We start from the raw sequence: 21,444 nt of genomic DNA on the forward strand, positions 1-21,444 counted from the left end.
CTGTGTTCCAGACCTCCTGCCGTTGCCCCTGACTACGATCCTTGCTGCCTGCCCCGACCTTCTGCTACGTCCGACCTTGCTTCTGTCTACTCCCTTGTACCGCGCCTATCTTCAGCAGTCAGAGAGGTTGAGCCGTTGCTAGTGGATACGACCTGGTCACTACCGCCGCAGCAAGACCATCCCGCTTTGCGGCGGGCTCTGGTGAACACCAGTAGTGACTTAGAACCGGTCCACTAGCACGGTCCACGCCAATCCCTCTCTGGCACAGAGGATCCACCTCCTGCCAGCCGGCATCGTGACAGGAACCATGGACAATTGGGTAGATTGGCCAGTGGTCTGTATCTAAAATAAGTCAGATCTAGTTATTTAGATGTCTTTTCTGGGTTCTGAATTTGTTTAGATGTTTATTCTGGGGTTTGAATTTATTTAAGGATCTGGTCTGGGATATGAATTAATTTTGTGATTTAGTCTGATTTACTTTTTAAAGGGGAACTCCGGTACTTAACTTCTTATCCTCCGGTACTTAACTTCTTATGTGTTTGATCGCAGGGGGTCCGACCGCTGAGACACCGGTGATCTCCTCTCTGGTGCCCTGGCTCTCCTAATTCACGGACGACCATCTAAGAGAAGTAGTCCTTCCGGTGAAGTCTATGGTGGTTTCACAAATGGCTGGGTGGTTTTGTTAACCTGGTGGATTGAGCAGCCTATGAAACTGGGTCTAGCACAATTTAGGAAGTCCTTGAACCCCGGGGTACACTAGAGTGAGGTGTCTGGGGGGTGTACCCGTGTTGTTGTATGCAGCAACCATACACTAGACACAGTTTACTGTGAAAGTAGAAGGCAGCTTTACTGACGTCCTCTGTGCATATTTCAAAAGATAGTGATTTAGCAGCACAGGATGGTGGGTTACAAGACTTCATTGTGAATGTAGAGAATTTGGGTCACAATTATCTTGGCAGCTGCTTTGTCAGGAGTTGTTTTGTCTAAAGGTCTCCAAATATGTTTCCCACATGTTTTCCCATGGTTTTCTATTTAGCTTTAGTAGATTACTTCTTTTTTTTATTGAAATTATTAAAGCTTAAAAGTACAAGAAAATACAAAGTAGCAAATTCTAGAAAGAAATATAATGTGCTGCAAAGAACATGTACAACAAGGTCTAAAGAAAAACAAAAGTAGAAGTAAACAAGTAGATTTCCGTAAACAGTCGTAAAACAGTGAAACAAATGAATTTAATATTCTTCATGGAATGGAAATTTTGGATGATCTTTAAATCTGCAAAATCAAGAAGAATTATGTTAAAATTGTATTCCGTCCTCATATCCCAATTTAATATACCAACCTCATATCCCATTCTCATATCCTGACCTCATATCCTGTTCTCATATCCCGACCTCATATTCCAACCTTATATCCCATCCTATCCTGTTCTCATAGCCCATCTTCATATCCCATCCCCATTTACCGTCTAGATAATCCGTCCTCATATTCCGACCTCATATCCCAACCTTATATCCCGTCATCATATCCTGACCTCATATTCCGACCTCATATCCCAACCTTATTTCCCGTCCTCATATCCTGACTAGAGATGAGCGAACTTTTCAAAAATTCGATTCGGCCGATTCACCAAATTTTCCGAAAAAGTTTGTTTTGGAGTGTGCTGGGGTAGTGAAATAATACTGTTATTCAGAATAACATGCAGATTACCGGCATCGCTTTTAGAATCACTGCCGCACAGCAACACAATGACAGAGCCTGGTGGTGGCATCAGTGTCAGGAGACCATATAGTGACTGAATGACACAGCATGGAGGTGTTGCCAGCATGAGGACACCATATTGTGGCTGAATGGCACAGTGTGGAGGTGTTGGCAGCATGAGGACACCATATAGTGGCTGAATGACACAGCATGGACATGTTGTCAGCATGAGGAGACCATATAGTGGCTGAATGACACATTGAGTTCACACCAGGGCTTCACAATCCACCCCCAAAAAACACCACAATTTTAGAAATTTTTGAAAAAGATTTTGGATAGCGGGTGCTACCTATGAGAAAATTTGAAATTATCAGACCCAGGCCCCACAGCGGCATCAGTAACCCATATATTGCCTGAAAGACACAGCCTGGAGTTGGCTGATGCACGAGTTCACACCAGGGCTTCACAATCCACCCCAAAAAACACCACAATTTTAGAAATTTTTGAAAAAGATTTTGGATAGCGGGTGCTACCTATGAGAAATTTTTTAATTACCAGACCCAGGCTCCACAGCGGCATCAGTAACCCATATATTGCCTGAATGACACAGCCTGGAGTTGGCTGATGCACGAGTTCACACCAGGGCTTCACAATCCACCCCAAAAAACACCACAATTTTAGAAATGTTTTAAAAAGATTTTGGATAGCGGGTGCTACCCATGAGAAAATTTGAAATTCCCAGACCCAGGCCCAGCAGCGCCATCATTTTTTGATTTGAAATTTAAAACAACCTTTGCTTGTCCCGGACCCCAGTGTGTGGGTACGAAGGACCAAATCCAACAAGCCCCCACAGGGCTCATGTGGCCGTGAGATTTAGGCGAAACGTCTCCATTGCCCTGACCGGCCATTGTTTCCAAGACTTCTCGCCAAGGCAAACCATGTGAAGAACAGCGTGACACCGCCGTGACCTGCACACATGGTATGCTGAAGGGCCACTGAGACTTGTCCGGGCAGTGGAGGCTTAAGACACAGTGGAGGATGTGGAGGCGGAGTAGCACACTGTCGCAGGACCAACGGGCTGACAGAGTGTAGCAGGAAGCAGCATTGAGTACACACCAGGGCTTCAGAATCCCAAAGTAAAAACAAGGATTTTTAAAATAATTTTAAGAATATTTAGGACAGCGGGTGCTACCTATATGTTGCATGAATGACACAACCTGGAGTTAGCTTATGCATGAGTACACACTAGGGCTTCACAATCCCTCCAAAAAAACACAATTGTAGAAATTTATGAAGAAAACCATATATTGCCTGAATGACACAGGCTGGAGTTGGCTGATGCATGAGTACGCACCAAAGCTTCACAATCCCTAATAAAAAAGACAAAACATTTTTACGAAAAATTTTTACGAAAATTTAGGACAGCAAGTGCTCTCTATATGTTGCCAGAATGACGCAGCCTGGAGTTGGCTGCAGCATGAGGAGACCATTGAAATGTGTTATTTTTTTATTTGGAATTTAAATCAAAATTTGCGTCCCGGACACCGCCGTGGGGGTACAAAGGACCAAATCTCACAAGCACCCACAGGGCTCATGTGGCCGTAAGATGTAGGCGCAACGTCTCCATAGCCCTAACCGGCCATTTTTGGTTTTTGTACCTTTGTTTAAGAACAAGCGCATATCCAAGAGTCCAGAAGACACTATAATGCAGGACGGTGGACCACCAAAAGACATTCTTCCCAAAAATAATAAACGACACAATTTGTGAAATTTAAAAAAAAAAATTTGAAATTCCAAGACCCATGCCCCCACCTCTGCTGCATCAGTAACCTATATATTGCCTAAAGGACACAGACTGGAGTTGACTGATGCACGAGTACACACCCGTCACCCGGGCTTCACAATAGTTCAGAAGACTCTATAATGCAGGATGGTGGACCACCCAAAGACTTTCTTCTCAAAAATAATAAACCACACAATGTTTGAAATAAAAAAAATAAAAATGATGACATATGTGTTTAAGCGCATCTGTCTCCAAAAGATCAGATCACCAAAGGAGTTTTTCGCCAAAAATGATTAAGCAGAGTTAATCCCTCTCAGTATTTTATTTATTTTTTTCATTAAAAAATCACACGCAACAAGCGTTCCGTTGTGTAACGATTGGCATTCTGCAAAATCAAATTTTATTACTGATAAAATTATCAGTAAATTTAAAAATAACACTACCCAAGAGTGTTTAATTACCCCATACATTGCACCAGGAACAGTCAGGAGTAGACCTCAGCAGTACCCAAGAGGCTTTAACAACCCCTTACATTGCACAATCAATTGCGAGATCGAGCAATAACAGGTGTGTTATGGCCTCAGATGTCCGGGCCGCACTAGCGCTCCACTGAACGGATTAGCGTGTCTCTATCTTTCAACGGCAGGTGCGGGTAACCCACTACCTCTCTGAAAGGTAAGCTGCCTCGAAGCAGGTGGTCTCCCCTGGGCACGTTTGTCTCCTGAATTTCCACTACTGCCACCATGCTGACTGCCAACCGTGCTACCGCCTTGCTGACTCAAGGGCAACCTGCAACTCTCTTCTCCTGATGATGATGAAGCCCCTTCTGCACCCGGCTCCCAAGTGCGATCGGCTTCATCATCATCAACAGTTGTGTGCACGTCACCGATGTTCCCCGACAGTGTCTGCTTCAAGACCCTGAACACTTGCAACACCGCCTCCCATGTCACTCTCCGCATCACTACTTGGCCGCCTAGCGGAGCAAGCGGCGCACGTCTCCTCCCCTTCTTGGCTGTCCAGTAGCTGCTGACTGTCCTCTATTGGATCGTCCTCAGTAAATAGAACCCACAGCATAAGATACTTCTTTAGGAGAGGGAACAGCATAGGACAAAGGCAATGGGAGGACAGGGACTGCTCCCAGGCCATGCCAACTGAGGGTTGTGTCTGAGGAACCCACCGACTGTTGACTGGGGGTGTCAGATGTCACTTGTGATGATGTGGATGAGCGTGTTAACCAATCCACGACGGCAGATGGGTTGCTGGTCGAGACACGACCGCTGGCTGATAACGGGAGCTCAGGCCTCTCGCTGCGACTCCTGCTGCCACTCGCCCCCTAGTCTGCTGCTAACTCTGCCTGAAGTATTTAGGCCTCCGCCACTCCTCTGTGCACGTCCTGGCACTTCTCTGCCTGACATAATTAGTACATTTATGAGGGTATTACAATACGCTACACTACTCTTTAGACAGTATTTGTCTAGAACAGCAGCAGGTGATTACTTAAGGCTGTCCTTGAACAGTGTGTAGGCCCTTGACAGCTTAACATGTACTAGATGGTACAATACTTGGATGTACCTATGCGCTATGCACTGATGAGGGCAGTAATATGCCTAACTATTAGCAGAAAAAACTCAGTTTTTTTGTAAAAAACACCAGCCGGTGGATACTATGGTTTGGACTTTGACGGTATGGAGCACCTTGACAGCTTAACGGGTACTAAATGGTACAATACTTGGATGTACCTATGCGGTATGCACTGATGAGGGCAGTAATATGCCTAACTATTAGCAGAAAAAACTCTGTATTTTTGTAAAACACCAGCCGGTGGATACTATGGTTTGGACTTTGACGGTATGGAGCACCTTGACAGCTTAACAGGTACTAAATGGTACAATACTTGCATGTACCTATGCGGTATGCACTGATGAGGGCGGTTATATATGCGTAACTATAAGCAGAAAAAACTATAAAAAAAAAAAACAGCCAGTGAATACTATTGTTTGGACTTGCACAGTTTGTAGCCCCTTGACAGATTAACAGGTACAAAATGGTACAAATGCACTACAGTCCACTGAACAATCACGTATTTCTGAACAGCAGCAGGACCCAACAGTGCAGCACCACAAAAAAAAAAAATCCAGGGATTAAACCCTAAATTGCACTCTGCCACACAATTCTGAGCAGCAGAAGATTTGTGGAGCAAATAAAAATAAACTCAATTGGGCTGAACAAGGAGGAGATAAGATGCTTCATAAAGTTCAGGCAGCTTGGAGATCTGTATGAGGCAGCTGACAGCTATCTGCCCCTCTCTGCTGCAATGCTCAATAACGTGAATAGGAGGTTTAGCAATCAATGGTCCTTCTCAGAGTAACAGCACAGCACTCTGCACTCCTGCCTTTCCCTAATGCTGATGTGACTAGCAGTTGCAGTGTAACGCTGTGGTATGAGCTACTCACACACACACAGTCCCGTCCTCTCCATCTGAGTGCATAGATGAAATGAAGAGAGGCAAGATGGCCGCCTATTATATAGGGGCTGTGACATCACAGGGGTCAGTGAACACTGATAGGCTGCATCTCACATGTGGTTCTGGGTCAGCCCGCCTACCTTCATTCCTGCCGCTATTTCCCGCCCTCCCATAATCCCCTGCCCCATGTAGTCACATGTGGATCTGCCATCTTAGCTCTCCAATAGCCTGGAACACTGTAAAATGGAGTTTAATGAAGCGATTTGCGCGATCGAATCGCGGCGATATTCGCATTCGTTACGAATCAAATTTTTCATGAAATTCGTAACGAATTCGGGTTCGTCAACTCCGATTCGCTCATCTCTAATAATAATTTTGCCGGCAGTCCTGTATAAATACAAATATTTCCAGGATATTTTGTGGCTACAATTAACTTTGGACAACCCTCTTAACAAAATATACAAATAGGCACTCTGTATCCATGTTTAAAGCACAAAGAAGAAAGGGTGGAGCGTTAAAGAGGGAGGGGCAGAGTGAACAGAGGAAGGGGGTGGATCTTAAACAGGTAAAGGTGTGGTCTTGATTTGAAGGGGCAGACAAATTAGACTACAAGGGTGCATAAGTTTAGTCAGGCCTTGGGCCGCGCAAAACCTAAACACACCACTGATGGAGCCAACCCTGGACACTCAGGAAACTTCAGGGAGTAGTTAGGATATGTGTAGTTAGGATATGTGTATGTGAAATATATTCATTACACTGTTTATTATATATCACTGGGTCCAAGAGGTTAATGTGGACATGGGTCATTCTTGCTGTAAAAAGAACAGAACCATGACCGATCAAGATAATAAGTCTTTGGGGTCTTTCAGCCACTGATGGGATCAAAGTTTCAGGCCCGTGTGATCTTTAGCTCCAGCGTGGGGGCACAGGCCACACTAGGCGGTACCGTTGTCTAGGCAACCGTCACACCCTCAGTAAAGCTCCATACACAAGCCATCTTCTGATGAATGGGACTCTATTGGCCTTCGTTCCCCCACGCTGCAGCTGAAGATCACGCAGGCCTGGAATTTTGGACTTGCACTTTGCATGGTCTATAGTCAGTTCCTCTTATAATGTCTGGGAAATGTAGAGACCTTTTCAAGGAAGGTTGTGGGGGGCCGTCGGTTGTTTCACACATTAGTGACAAAGTGTGTAGCTTTTAATATATTCTCTTTACAACTGGGCTAGACATTTCCACAACCATCGTCACGTCATATCTATCTCGATATCTTCATCAGAAAAAGTCTGATATGGCCAAACCCTAGCAAACATTACTGAACAATGGCAGGATTTATGAGGCGTGGTGTAGGTGACACAATCTTCTGATAAACAGTGGGCGAAATTTTTTAGACAATGTTCAGTAACTGCACTGGAAGACTATGGACCTTTTCTCGAAACAAGAAACATTATTTTTGAAGAGAAAAGTGGCAGGTGACCAAGAGGGTCAGTGTCTAGTGTAGTGGTCTTCAAACTGTGACCCTTTGGATTTTGCAAGACTAAAACTCCTGGCATGCCCCGAGAGCCAACGTTTGTCCGAGCATGCCGGGAGTTTTAGTTTTGCAACATCTAAGGGCCACAGTTTGTAGACCACTGGTCTAGAGAAGATCAGGTGTTATTGAACGCGGAAGCTTGAGTCTTCCATGTTTACGATGTCACGCCACACCCCTCCAAGGTGGAAGGGGGCATGATGACTAGTACATTGCTGCCATGCCTCCTCCAATAGACATGAATGGAGGAGACATGACAGCTGTTGTCCCCCGTCATCCGGCACAGAGTGGAGTTTGCTTTGTGCACTGCGGATGACAGGGTTGCCGCTGGCCTGTACAGTTGCCGTGGCAACAGTACTGAGTTCAGCGTCACTTCCTTGCACAAGTTCTTTTCATCAGAAAAGGGATCATGCAAGGTGAGTGTGGTACGACTGACTCAGCAACTGTAACATCTAAGATGGCCTGCGTTTCCCAAAGCTGGAGCTGAATAATGCATGGACCTGAAACTTGGGACTTTCATTTTAATTTAATGCATACACTAAAGGTCTTGCATAGGGCCAAGGGTTACTATTTTTTGCATATGCGGTACAAAGTTGATTAGTGCATTAGTCACATGCTACTGCAACCATTGTAGAAGAAAGTTTTTAGCCGAATCTTTATACCATAAGAAGGAGTGGACCTATACGTGTTAGAACCCATAAGTTAGTCTGGCTTAGGTCAGAGCCATGTAAACATCTCCTAACTCTGCCTTGCTGAGAGTTTTAGCCAGCCAGAAAAATGTTCATTTTCCTTACCCTGCTAATGTAAGGCATAACTACATCTAAGCCACAAATGTTATACCTAGGTCTAAAATCAAGTTATTGTTCCTGCTCATGTTCCTGAAAACTTTGTTGTTGCAAGAGAGGAGAACACTAAACAAGGGCCTCTATGAATTACTCTAATCTCTTTGCTGGTCAGGTTAGTGGCACCATCCCTCTGCCCTGGTGCAAGAACTTTTAAAGAAAATTTAGCTTTTTGGAGAAATAGGGAACATATGTGTGAAGCTGACTGGAGAGGCAGATACCACCATTTGACCTAAATTAAGTCAGAAAACGATCCTTGGAGCAATGTCCCATCTCGAAATAAGGGCATCTTGGCCCCTCTTGAACATATTCAATGAATCAAGACTAGCAACAGGAAGGGACTTCCATTATCTCATTGATCTTACTGTAAAGAAAGAGCGCAATGACTAAGTTTATCCTGGTAGATAATCAAAATCCAAACAGTCTAAAATAAAGAAAACTATGCCGGACCACACCCTTCTGCCAGTGATATAGGTCATATTTGGTTTTCTTCCTTCTAAGTAGTCTTTACTATGGCATCTAATGATCTGGAGGAAGAGCTGCTCTGCTCCATCTGTCTGCAGATCTATACTGATCCCATAACCCTGAGATGTGGACACAACTTCTGCCGAAACTGTATTGATCAGTTCTTGGATACACAGCATGAATCTGGAGTTTATTCCTGTCCTGAATGTAGAGTAAAGTTTCACGATCGACCTGTATTGATAAGGAACATAACTCTACATAATGTAGCAGAACGTCTCCAGTCTTCTCAGCCACCTCAGGAGGAGGCCACCGGGATCTGCTGCACTTTCTGCGTGGACTCTCCTGTACCTGCTGTAAAGTCCTGTCTGCACTGTGAGACTTCTCTATGTGAAAATCATCTGAGAGTTCACAGCAAGGAACCTGAACACGTCCTGACTGACCCCAGCACTTCTCTGGAGAAAAGGAAATGTTCTGTCCATAAGGAAGTTTTAAAGTACTATTGTCCTAAGGATGCTATATGTATTTGTGTGTCCTGTGGTTTGGCCGGAGAACATCGGGGACACCAAGTGGAGATGCTGGATGAGGCCTCTGAGAAGAAGATGAAGAAACTGAGAAATGTTCTGCAAATACTGACAACTAAGTGGATTCAGTCCAAGTACAGAGTCCAGAGTCTGGAGGAGCGATGGAAAAGAGCTCAAGAAAAGGCAGCTGGAGAAGTGGAGAGAGTCACTGCCGTATTCATAGACATGAGAAGACGGCTGGACGACCTGGAGAAGAAGGTCCTGAGTGAGATCTCCAGGCAGGAGGAGCAGATATCATTGTCACTGTCTGCTCTGATCCAGAATCTGGAAATAAAGAAGGACGAGCTGTCCAGGAAGATGAGGCACATTGAGGAGCTGTGTAACATGACGGATCCACTGACTGTCTTACAGGATCCAGACACAGGTGACTTGTGTGATCCTGAGGAGGGGGGAGGGGATGAGGACACAGGGGGACATGATCAGACACATGATGTAGATGGGGATCTGATTATAAGAATGATACATGCAGGTTTCTCTGTCATAATGACATATCTACCGACCATCTCACCTGCAAAACCAAAAGAAATGCCGCCAAAATCCCCCAAAGCTCGAACTCTTCCTAAGAAAACACAAGTTTTACGTTTGCCAAGTACCAAGTATGTGCCAAGTATAAAGTATGTAAACTTGGGGATCAAAGGTGTTGGGGGTAAGGTATCGGCTGCAGGAGATGGAGGGATCTATGGGCAGGGTCCTGCAGATATATCATTGGATGTAAACACGGCTGGGAATAATGATAATCAGGTGATAAGCAGAAGGAGATTCTCCTCGGGACGACATTACTGGGACGTAGAGATCAGTAAATCCGGATGGTGGAGAGTGGGGATGTGTTATTCCAGTATGGACAGGAGGGGTGGAGAGCCAGTCATTGGAGATAACAAGAAGTCCTGGAGTTTGTGTAAACGGCTGAGGTTTTTTGTTACTCATTATTCAGTCAGACATGATGGTAAAGAGACCCAGTTACCTCACCAGGTCTCCAGTGATAGAGTCAGGATCTGTCTGGATTATGGGGCCGGGCAGCTGTCCTTTTATGAGCTGTGTGACCCCATCAGACACTTACACACCTTCACCACCACCTTCACCGAGCCCCTTCATGCTGCGGTATGTATATGGGAAGGTTCTATAAAGATATCAGGGGGGGAGGAGCAGCTGTGAGGAAACATTATCATAGAATAATCCTGCCCAGATGACATCACAGAATCTGGTTGGTGGAGCAGGAAGTATATGATACTTGAGGGAGGGGCTAAATTTAATCTTTTTCTCTATATCACAAATTTTCCTGATGGTTATGAATACTTTCCCACTAAGAGATAATAAAGTTTAAATGTCAAGATGAAATTTTAGTAATAATCTGTTTATTATTTTCATTAAAAAAACGGATAACGTGCATAACACCCATCCCCCAGGTGTTCCTCAGTCCTGAGTTATGACTCTTTAAATTGATTGATACATTAATAAACCTGCTCTATTACTCCATGATGTTTCGGCCTCATTATTAAAGGGGTTATCCACCATAAGGTGATTTTAGTACCTGGCAGACAGTAATGGACATGTTTAGGAAGGATCTGCACTTGTCTTGTGGCTAAATGGCTATGTTGTGGGATTACGATAACACTGTGGCTAGCTTTTTGTGAACTGATATTTCCTATTTGACTTTTCTTTTTTTGACTACAAATGCCACAATTCCATTTTCCTCCCTCCCACACATCAGCCACCCCCCCCCCACTGAAACATAAATGAGCTGCATCCATTCAAAAGACCTGTGGTTTTCAATCAGGGTGCCTACAGCTGTTGCATTAGTTGCAGATTGATCTCTCTCCCACCAAGCGATCACTAGACCCATTGAAGCAGAGAGGCTCCCTGTCATCAGCTGACTAGTGAGTCAGGTCTCGGCCGCATTGCAAGATGGGAAAAATCTGAGACAACAGTAATGTTGTATGCTGGTAAAAATAAATATTGGAGTGAAAATCACAGAAGAATTGTGAGAAAACCGTCACACACAGGTACATACACTATATTATGAACTACACTAACTTTACAGTCCCTGTAGCATAATAACAAAATTTTTTTTTCCCAGAATACCCATTTAACCATAGCTAAGAACTAGTAAGAAATATTTTAAAGGTGACAGAAAATTGTTTTAATATGTTACATGAAATACATGGCCGCGTTCTTTAAGAAATAGTCCATCAGCTGTGTCTTGTAGCTGTGCACCAGTCACTTGATTGAAATACTAGACACAGTCCATGGCGCTGTTCTTGAAATAAATCGCCTACATTTTTTTTAATTTTACATAGTCCTTTTAAAAAGATAGCCCCGTGCCCCAGCGTTCTGAACACCCTGTCCAGAAGCTTGGAGCATGTGGCCGCAGTCGTGACATCATGGCCACGCACCCATTATGATGTCACACGACAGCCCCTCCATTCATGTCTATAGGAGGGGTCGTCATGCCCCCTCCCATAGACAAATGGAGGGGGCGTGATATCACATCACAATGGGGGTGTGGTGGGGATGTCTTGACCGCGGCCGCCTGCTCCAAGCTTCTGAACAGGATGTTCAGAATGCTGACGGTCGTCACGCCTCCTCCCATAGACATGAATGGAGGGGGCGTGGCATGACATCATGACCCCAGCCGCACGCTCCAAGCTTCTGAACAGGATGTTTAGAATGCTGGGGCACTGGAGTATTCCTTTAATTTTAAGTGTATGACAAGAATGAGCAGGGAGAGAAGCACATGGTTGTGCTCTCTTCTCCCACTGTGTGTCTGAGACATGAATGGACATACTTACATTAGGAGTCCACCCTAGCCAGGAGAAAAACACATGAATATACTTCTCTCAGCTTCTTCTTGGGATTGCTCAACCCTTGGACCACGACTGATAGAAACTTAATTTGTCTCTACTACATATAAAAAAAAAATAAAAAAAAACAGTGACCAAAGAAAAAACTTATGTATGGTGTCAAAAAGTATAACAGAGCAACTTAATATAACGTTGTTAGCCATAGTACTAAGATCTTCCATATCACTGTGTTCTCTCTTCCTTGTAAGCTATGATGTCATATCACAGGCTCAGAAAGCAAGTCTGTTCTATTCATGCTCCCCCCTTCCCTCATGTCAGCAGGGACGAGACCAGTAATGTGAAGGTAGGAAGCTGATGTTACTTTAGATTTAGGACTCACTATATAAGGTAGCAGGGAGACCATTCTGACGGAAACTACTGAGAATGGCTCTCTTTTGCCTTATTTAATAAGTCAAAGCTAAAAGGCAGTAATACCAGCTACCCCCTTCACTTTTCTCCTCTCGTCCCTGTACCTACAGAAGGAGAGGAGAAAGACGGAACAGGAGTTCTCTGCATTCAGAGCCTGTGATGTCATAGCTTACAAGGAAGAGAGCAGAGCTGATTGAGATATCTGTGCACAATGGCTTATAGCATTAAAAGGGTTAATCCCGTGGAAATCTTTTATTTTATTTTTTTTAGATCAACTGGTATCAGAAAGTTAAACAGATTTGTAAATCGCTTCTATTAAAAAAATCTTAATCCTTCCAGTACTTTTTAGGGGCTGTATACTAGAGAGAAAAGGTTTCTTTTTGGATTTCTTATGTCACGACCACGGTGCTCTCTGCTGACCATTTTAGGAACTGTCCAGAGCAGGAGAAAATCCCCATAGCAAACATGCTGCTCAACAGTTCCTAAAATGGACAGCAGAGGTCAGCAGAGAGTACTGTGCTCGCGACATAAGAGAAATCCAAAGAGAAAAACATTTCCTCTGTAGTATACAGCCCCTAAAAAGTACAGGAAGTATTAAGATTTACTAGAAGTAATTTACAAATCTGTTCAACTTTCTGGCACCAGTTGATTTAAAAAAAAGTTTTCCAAGGGAGTACCCGTTTAATAAGTTGTTTTATTATACTGTAACATATACAGGCCATTTCTTTTGGCAAACAACCCATTTCGTTTTTTTTATTTACAGTTCTTGGAGGAGGCATTCTTTTTTTTAAAGTCCTTGTTCCATGTCACCATATGTAAAGGTTTCATACTGTTCGCCCTTTATACTAACAAATATTTCACTATAGGTAAACCAGTTTGTTTCCAGGTTGTAATTTTTGTTTTCTTATTTTCGTTCATTATTATGGGGGCAGCAACAAGCCTCTGCTGTTAACAGCATTCAGATATAGTTTATGGCCAGTTCCATTGACATTCACAATAGACTAGCCTAAAATAAGTTAGTTGGTATTCTGGGCATGCTCTGTGACCTGGGCAGATGTCATTTAAGAGGGAGCAGGAGGCTGAGCCGTGAACATAATCTATTGGCTTAGCTTTATACTTGCATCACCTTTCACTCTAATCCTGTCTGTCAATAAGAAAGAGGCTGCTGGGAAATGATCGAACAGGAAGCTTAGTTTTAGGCTTAGTGGTCAGCAGAGGCATAGCTTTTAGTTTCTGGGCCCCGATGCAAAATCTGGCATATGGGTCTCTGTTGCAATTATACTAATCTCTTATGGGACATTTGCGCTTTTGGGCCCCCCTTAGGCACCAGGGTCCCGGTGCGACTGCTACCTCTATAGCTACGCCCCTGGTGGTCAGAATTAAAACTGCAAGCTCATTTTCTGATGTCACATTCACCTTAAATTGAGTCTTAGAAGTGGTTTGAATGTTCACAAATCTTTGAGCCTTTACAAGCAGGTAAGTATTTTTTTTATAATTTTTTTTGTATTTTTTTTTCTTCGTCAAAGTAGCTGTATGCTTGAGTAGTTATTGTTATGGGATTAGGGTGGGTCCACACTACAATTTTGGGAGTCAGATCCGGCTGGGGAAGTGAGAACCGAGTGTTCCCGTGTCCCATAGAGTGAACTCACCCTTAGTTGTATTTATTGCCATTATTGTTTCATGTATTTAATTTTTTGATTAGCATTAAATTTTTTATTTTATTTTTTTGGGGGGGGGGGGGAGGAGGAAATTAAAAGAATCAATAAATTCAAAATGATCTTTTATTTTTATTTATTTTTTATTATTTCACAATAAAAATATTGTCTGTCTGAAGAAACGCCCGGAGGGGCGTGAAACAATTGTCACTCAGTGTTACTCCCACTGCTCCGGCGTCCCACGCCGCTGTCAGCAGACTGCCGCATCTACAATAAAGAAGCCGTGATCCACCTTCTGAACGTGAGTGCCTCCTGATTTTTCTATCTTTCTTCTGCTTGACAATAAAAATATTGTTTTATAGAAAAACGTAACATTTGTGTTGTTGCGATCTTTTTTTCCCCCCCCAACTTAATCATATGGGAGAAAGGAGAACTTTTTCCAGAAACTGACCATTTCAAGAGATTATACTGATAAGGTTCTAGGGTCTTGAGAAATATAGGAGAAGACCACAAGAAAAATCCACTTGAGAAGCAGAGAGTCACTGCCCTGTTCATAGACCTCACAAGATGGCTGGACGACCTGCAGAAGAGGGTCCTGAGTGGGATCTCCAGGCAGGAGGAGCAGACGTCACTGTCAGTCTCAGATCTGATCCAGCAGATAGAAATAAAAATGGATTAGCTGGTTTATGAAATTAACTTTTTTGTTCTACTAGGAGACTTGAATCAATGTTCCATTGCTTATATAATGCTTTCATTTCTCTTCTGCCATAATAACTTAGAGAACAAACGAGGAAGAGACTGAAAATGTATTCAGAAACTGAACATCTTGAAAGATGATACAGAGAATAAAGTTCCAAGGCCTTGATGAATATTGGAAAGGACTACAAGAGAAATCAACTCTAGAAGCCAAAAGAATGTCTGTCCTGGTTATAGACATGAGGAGACGGCTGGACGACCTGGAGAGGAGGGTCCCGAGTGAGATCTCCAGGCAGGAGGAGCAGACGTCACTGTCAGTCTCTGATCTGATCTAGCAGATAGAAATAAAGAAGGACGAGCTGGACGAGAAAGATGAGGCACAGAGCAGTGTAACATGACGAATCCTTTGATTTTCAGGTCAGTATAATCTTTAATATGTTAAATCTTTTGTAATGAAGCAAGTTTTGTTGTATCAGATTCTATTTATTGAGTTCAATCTCTATCTTCCAGTAGGTTTGTGGCCTGTGCGCAGACTCTTATTTTGACTAGTACTTTTCTTTATTATTTTTGGACAGAAGAAAAAATGTTCCCATACTTCAAAGGAGTTTAATATTCTTCATGGAATGGATATTTCGGGTGATCTGCAAATTTGAAAAATAAAAAGGAATTGTTAAAATTTGTAGGAAAACAGCGGTAGGATTGAACTTTTTCAGCCAATTTTTATAATTACTGCCAAATCGCAGAAACGGTTGTAGACCGCAGCATAGAGCATTATTGGGTACTCCGGAGGGAAGACATTTTTATTTTTTATTTATTTTTTTAATCAACTGGTGCCTAAAAATGATAGAAGTAATTTACAAATCTTTATTTAAAAATCTGAATTATTCCACTATTTCTCAGCTGCTGTATGCTCCACAGGAAGTTGTGTAGTTCTTTTCAGTCTGACCACAGTGCTCTCTGCTGACACCTCTGTCCATGTCAGGAATTGTCCAGAACAGGAACAAATCCATAGTGAACCTCTCCTGCTCTGGACAATTCCTGACATGGACAGAGGTGGCAGCAGAGAGCACTGTGGTCAGACTGAAAAGAACTACACAACTACCTGTAAAGAATACACTAGCTGATAAGTACTGGAAGGGTTAAGATTTTTATATAGAAGTTATTTACAAATCTGTATAACTTTCTGCCACCAGTTGATGTTGATTTGACTTTTTTTCCTCTGGTGTAACCCTTTAAGGGGTCATTTCTTAACACTTGACTTTAGTTTTTTCCCCCCCATCTATTTGGCGACTTAATAAAAGGCCGGCTAATCTCTATGGAGCTAATGTGGAGCGCATTTGTAAGTAATCCCGGCGCAGCTATCTGCACCTGGTCCTGACTGGAGTGGCCCTTGCGCAAAACTGTCACACCTCATAAATCAGTGCGTAAACTGTGCGCCTTGCAAACCACACCACGTAACGCTCACTGGATTTTAAAGATACCATTTCTCGCATCATAAACGTGGCGAACACCATGTGTCGAGACTTTCGGAAAATTTTAACTGATTTGCCCATTGATAAATGACCCCCTAAGTGTATTAATGAGGCCTAAATTTCATTTGTAATATTTTTTTTATAGAAACCTATAAAAACATTTTTTTACAACTTTTTACTTACTTGGAGATGTCCACGTAGCGTTTGTTCAGGTTCTGTCCATTCAGAGCTTTTACTTCTTCCTCGCTCAACTCAAAATCAAATACCTGAAATTGAAATTAAAGAAAACTTTGTCAATTCCTATAATAATTAAGTTATATATATACACACACATATGTATATATAGTATTTATAGTCCTGAAATCATTACAATCCACTTTTGCAAAAAAAAATATTCTACCATTTTGTCTCCACAGCTCCTATGCAGATCTATGTATCTCTGTGGTAACAGACGACAATCCCCCTTGTGTTACTGTCTCTTTTCCCCTCCTGCTAACTGTAGATTATTAAAGGGGTAATCCACTGCCTCAGCATTTGGAACATTTTGTTCCGAACGCAAAGTGCAGGCGCCAGGGCTCATGATGTCACGGCCACTCCCTTTTGTGATGTCATGCCATGCCCCCTCAATGCAAGTCTATGGGAGGGTGTGTGGCAGCTGCAATGCCCCCTCCATAGACTTGCATTGAGGGGGCTTGGTGTGACGTCACAGGGGGCGTGGTCATGGGAAGGGCCTTCACACCCCCTCCAATTGACTTGCATTGAGGGGGCTTGGTGTGACGTCACAGGGGGCATGGTCATGAGAGGGGCCTTCACACCCCCTCCAATTGACTTGCATTGAGGGGGCTTGGTGTGATGTCACAAGGGGGCGTGGTCATGGGAAGGGCCATCACACCCCCTCCCATAGACTTGCATTGAGGGGGCTTGGTGTGATGTCACAAGGGGGCATGGTCATGGGAAGGGCCATCACACACCCTCCCATACAATTGCATTGAGGGGGCGTGGCTCTGACGTCACAAGCCTCCGGAGCTGCACCTGAAGCTCTAAACAAACACCAGGTGTAGCAGGGAGATCTAGGGGGGTCCCCAGTGGCAGGAGCCCCATGTCATGATCAGACATCCTTAGGATAGGGGATAAGATGTCTAGGGGCGGAGTACCCCTTTATTACTTGTTTCTGGGTATTCCATAAAGAAGATCACAGACATGGTTTGGCCACATGATGTCACTATGAGATGATCTTTAGTGGACCACTTATCAAAAGTGTGCACCTTCTCAAGTTTCTCAGTCTCCCACCTGAAGATTCTTCTTGATCCTCTCTGGCTGAAAACTCTTGGCAAGTACGACTATGCCCCTCTGCAGCATGTGTCTCATTGCTACTTGGGCAGGAGTTCGGCCATGTTTTTGGGCAATTGCATTGAGTACAAGGTCCTCCAGTAGGACAGGAGCAGTTGGGTCAATCCTAAAAGAGCAAAGATAGAATATAGAAAAATGTAAATTCATATGGACTAAGATTTACTCTAGAATATTAAAAGGCAACAGTGTAACTTAAAGGGGTACTCCGCTGTAACCATCTTATCCCTATCCAAAGGATACTGGGGACCCCGGGATCTCCGGGCCAGCAGCAGCATAGTCCGCAACATGGAAGCATGCAGCAAGTACATAGCCGCCACGCCTCCTCCCATAGACATGAATGGAGGGGGTGTGGTGGCCGACATCACCAGTCATCGGGCACGGAGCGGAGTTTGCTCTGTGCACCAAATGACAGGGGTCATGGGGATTGCCCAGCGGAGGGATGCCTGCAATCTAACATCTTATCCCCTATCCTGTGGATGGGGGACAAGATTGTTTCCAGCGGAGTACCCCTTTAAAAAAAAGTACAGGATCAAGTAGTCTAAAGTAAAAGCACGATGACAGTGATGTCCTGGCATCGGGGATTGGAGGGGGAGGCTATAAGTTTTGGTATGAAGTTGCAGTTGTAACTTTTTCATTTCTAAGAGAGTGCTCCTTACCAATCCATACCACGAGGGGAGCCCAGTACTCCATATGCTACCAGGACTATGTTGTGTGACTTGCAGAACTTCAGTAGCTTAGACTGACTCAAGTAGAGGTGACACTCCACCTGGAGATGGACAAAATGATAAAAAATACATGTAACCCTCATTCGATAATAGGACACATAACCTTAGTGTAGATAGGATTAATTGGGATAAGAAATATTGGGGTACTCTTTACAGATACCAATGGCGATTTTACAAGTTTTATCCCCTATCCCCTGAAATCTGTAGGCCGGCACCATGGCGTTCTGAACATTTATGGGCGGCCGTGGTTGTGACGTCATGTCCCCTCCCATAGACATGAATGAAGAGGGTGTGGTGTGATGTTCATGATGCAGGGGTGCTGGCCTGGAGATCGTGGAGGTCCAAGCGGGCTCCCCACGATCAGACATCTTATCGTCTACCCTTTGGGTAGGGGTTAAGATGTCTAGAGGTGGAGTACCCCTTTAAATAAATTAAAAGGAAGCATGTGACCTGGTTGGCCCAACACAACTATTTCTACTTTGCATTACTGGTCATTCTTGGATCCCAAAACTTTCATACATATAAACCTGATATAGCAACATTTAGGGCCTCTACTGTTAGACATTTAAAGTTGGGTTTAGTAACATAATTCCCTTTCTCCAAGTGCTGAATTTCAACTGTGCCAGAAATTTAGATTCTCTCAAGAATGGGTGCACCAGAAAATCGGGTGGCCATAGTAATGTTTCCAAGACGTGAGACACCAGTAGACTTGCTGTTGGGCCCATGAATATTTTGTTAATGTTTTCACTGCTTATAAGTATCGGGCTACAAAGTAGGGTTTTGGTGGAGAAGCCCATAGACAATTTGCTATTGGACCGGCTCGTCTAAGTACATGTCATGTCAAAGACTTGTATATTTTTGTGTGTGCTTGATATAGGCAACACTTACCTGGTTGCACACAGGTTTGTATCTCAGTCCCGACATGTTGAGGATGAGCTCGATTTGTTTGTGGTTGAAGTTGGAGACACCGATAGATTTCACCAGCCCGGCTTCTTTACAGTCCTCCATAGCCTGGGATTATTGTAAAAAAAAAAAAATCCACAAAGATCACAGAATTAACATAAATCTCTAACCGGAACTCAATGTCACCCCCTGCCAAGTGATTTTTAAATTGTTAAAGGGGAACTCCGCCCCTAGACCTTTTATACCCTATACAAAGGACTCTGGGTAAGGCTGGTGGGGGTCGTGACGTCACAACCACGCACCGTGTGATGTCACACCTCGCCCCCTCAATGTAAGTCTATGGGAGGGGGCGTGGCAGCCGCCACGCCCCCTCCCATAGACTTGCATTGAGGGGGCAAGGCGCGACATCACAAGGGGTGCGGTCGTGACCTCATGACCCGACGCCCGCTCCATGCGCTTGGAACAAACTGTTCCGAACGCTGGGGCAGCGGAGCACCCCTTTAATGCTTGAAGGGATACTTCTGATACAAACATTTATCACCTATTATATACAGTATGTTTGTTATTGTTAGATTATTGTGAATCAAGCCATGTAAAGAGCTTAAAGGGGTACTCCGCCTCTATACATGTTATCATCTATTATAAGGATAGGGGATAACATGTCTGATCGCGCGGGGGTCCGGCCACTGCCCCCCCCCCCTCCTGGCCTGCGCTGCAGCGTTATGTGATCGTGACGTCACGTCCCCTTCATTCATATCTATGGGAGGGGGTGTGGCAGCTAGTACACAGCCGTCACGCCTCCTCCCATAGACATGAATATAAGGGGGGTGGCTGCTGTGGATAACTGGGGTGCCACAGCAGAGATCGTGAAGGGTCCCCAGCAACCAGATCGCCGTGATCAGACATGTTACCTCACAGAATGTGATAAGGGGTGCAGTGAGCATTTACACCCCACAGGTGTCTGGCAGATTTTTTGGAACAGTGGTCTGTAAAAACTAAAACTCACTGCACCCATTATTACATTCAGTGAGGGGTGTAGTTTACAAAATGGGGTCACGTGGGGGGGGGGGGCGGGTCTACTGTTCTGGTAGCATGGTGTCTTTGTAAACGCACATGGCCCCCGTGCAATGTGCAAACAAATTCTCTCTCCAAAAGCTCGAAAGCTCCTGCTCTTCTGAGCATTGTAGTTCGCCCGCAGAGCACTTAACATCCACACGTGGGGTATTTCCATACTCAGAACAAATGGGTTACGAATTTTGGGGGGCATTTTTTCCTATAACCTTTTATAAAAATTGTAAATTATGGATAAAAACTGCATTTTAGTGAAAGAAAAAAAAATTCCATTTACACATCTATGGTGCCTTGTGGGTGTGAATGGTGATCGGGATGTTGCTGTGCAGGTTATAAAGGGTGTTATTAACCCTTGTCAGTCGTGATGCCAGGGTGAGGGTTAAATGCTGTATGACTTGGCCTATTGACACCCTTCCCAAGGACTATAGGTGTTTGCAGAATAAAGTTTTGTCCACAACCAGAGCTTCGCTGAAAACTTGCATAAACTTTCCTGAAGATTTTCTGTAACATGCGAACATAAGAACAGTCTTTGTAACAGTCTATGAACAGCTTGGCTGAGATTGACAGTTAGTTGGGACTTTTAGTAAGTTCTTTAGCTTGTAGGGATTTCGGATGCGCAGATCCGCTGGATTTAGGGTTATGTTTAGGTCCAGGGTCCTTGCAGATAATTGTGGGGAAATTTAGAAGAACTCACTGTGTAATTCAGCCGAGGCCGCAAGGCTTTGGCCTAGTAATTGCCATTGAAAGTTGCGGAGGTCCTACCTCATTCAGTGACAGCAACCCAAGAGAATAATGGACGCAGCTCCCGTATATGGGCAGGGGCTGGCCGTTTTAGGATAGGTCCACGCCATCTGTCAATCAGCCTCACAAAGCATTGTGGGTATCACATGGCCTATGAACCTCCAAAGGTCCTTTTTAACTACCATAGAGACTAGAGCATCGTCACGTGACCCGCAGGTCCTGCGACGCTAGCGCAAGGTAAGTACACTCTATATACATTTATACAC

General features: G+C 44.0%; 2 protein-coding genes across 2 annotated transcripts in view; one reads left to right on the forward strand and one right to left on the reverse strand.

Moving 5' to 3' along the window:
* Window positions 1-8,001: 8,001 nt before the first annotated feature.
* Window positions 8,002-10,860, forward strand: LOC130267609 (E3 ubiquitin/ISG15 ligase TRIM25-like). Its single transcript, XM_056517643.1, has one exon. It carries the CDS (start codon window positions 8,826-8,828, stop codon window positions 10,509-10,511), a length of 1,686 nt encoding a protein of 561 aa, XP_056373618.1. The 5' UTR covers window positions 8,002-8,825; the 3' UTR covers window positions 10,512-10,860.
* A 3,490-nt stretch (window positions 10,861-14,350) lies between these two features.
* Window positions 14,351-21,444, reverse strand: part of LOC130367515 (uncharacterized) — a 64,801-nt gene continuing 57,707 nt past the window's right edge. The window contains exons 17-21 of the mRNA XM_056569937.1: window positions 19,352-19,474; window positions 18,395-18,504; window positions 17,679-17,844; window positions 16,572-16,654; window positions 14,351-15,565 (exon numbers count right to left, since the gene is read on the reverse strand). Coding sequence (XP_056425912.1) covers window positions 15,523-15,565; window positions 16,572-16,654; window positions 17,679-17,844; window positions 18,395-18,504; window positions 19,352-19,474 — 525 coding nt within the window. The 3' untranslated portion in view covers window positions 14,351-15,522. The remainder of the gene's footprint in view (window positions 15,566-16,571; window positions 16,655-17,678; window positions 17,845-18,394; window positions 18,505-19,351; window positions 19,475-21,444) is intronic.

This window comes from Hyla sarda, chromosome 4 (genome assembly GCF_029499605.1).
Source record: "Hyla sarda isolate aHylSar1 chromosome 4, aHylSar1.hap1, whole genome shotgun sequence".
Lineage (NCBI taxonomy): Eukaryota > Metazoa > Chordata > Amphibia > Anura > Hylidae > Hyla > Hyla sarda.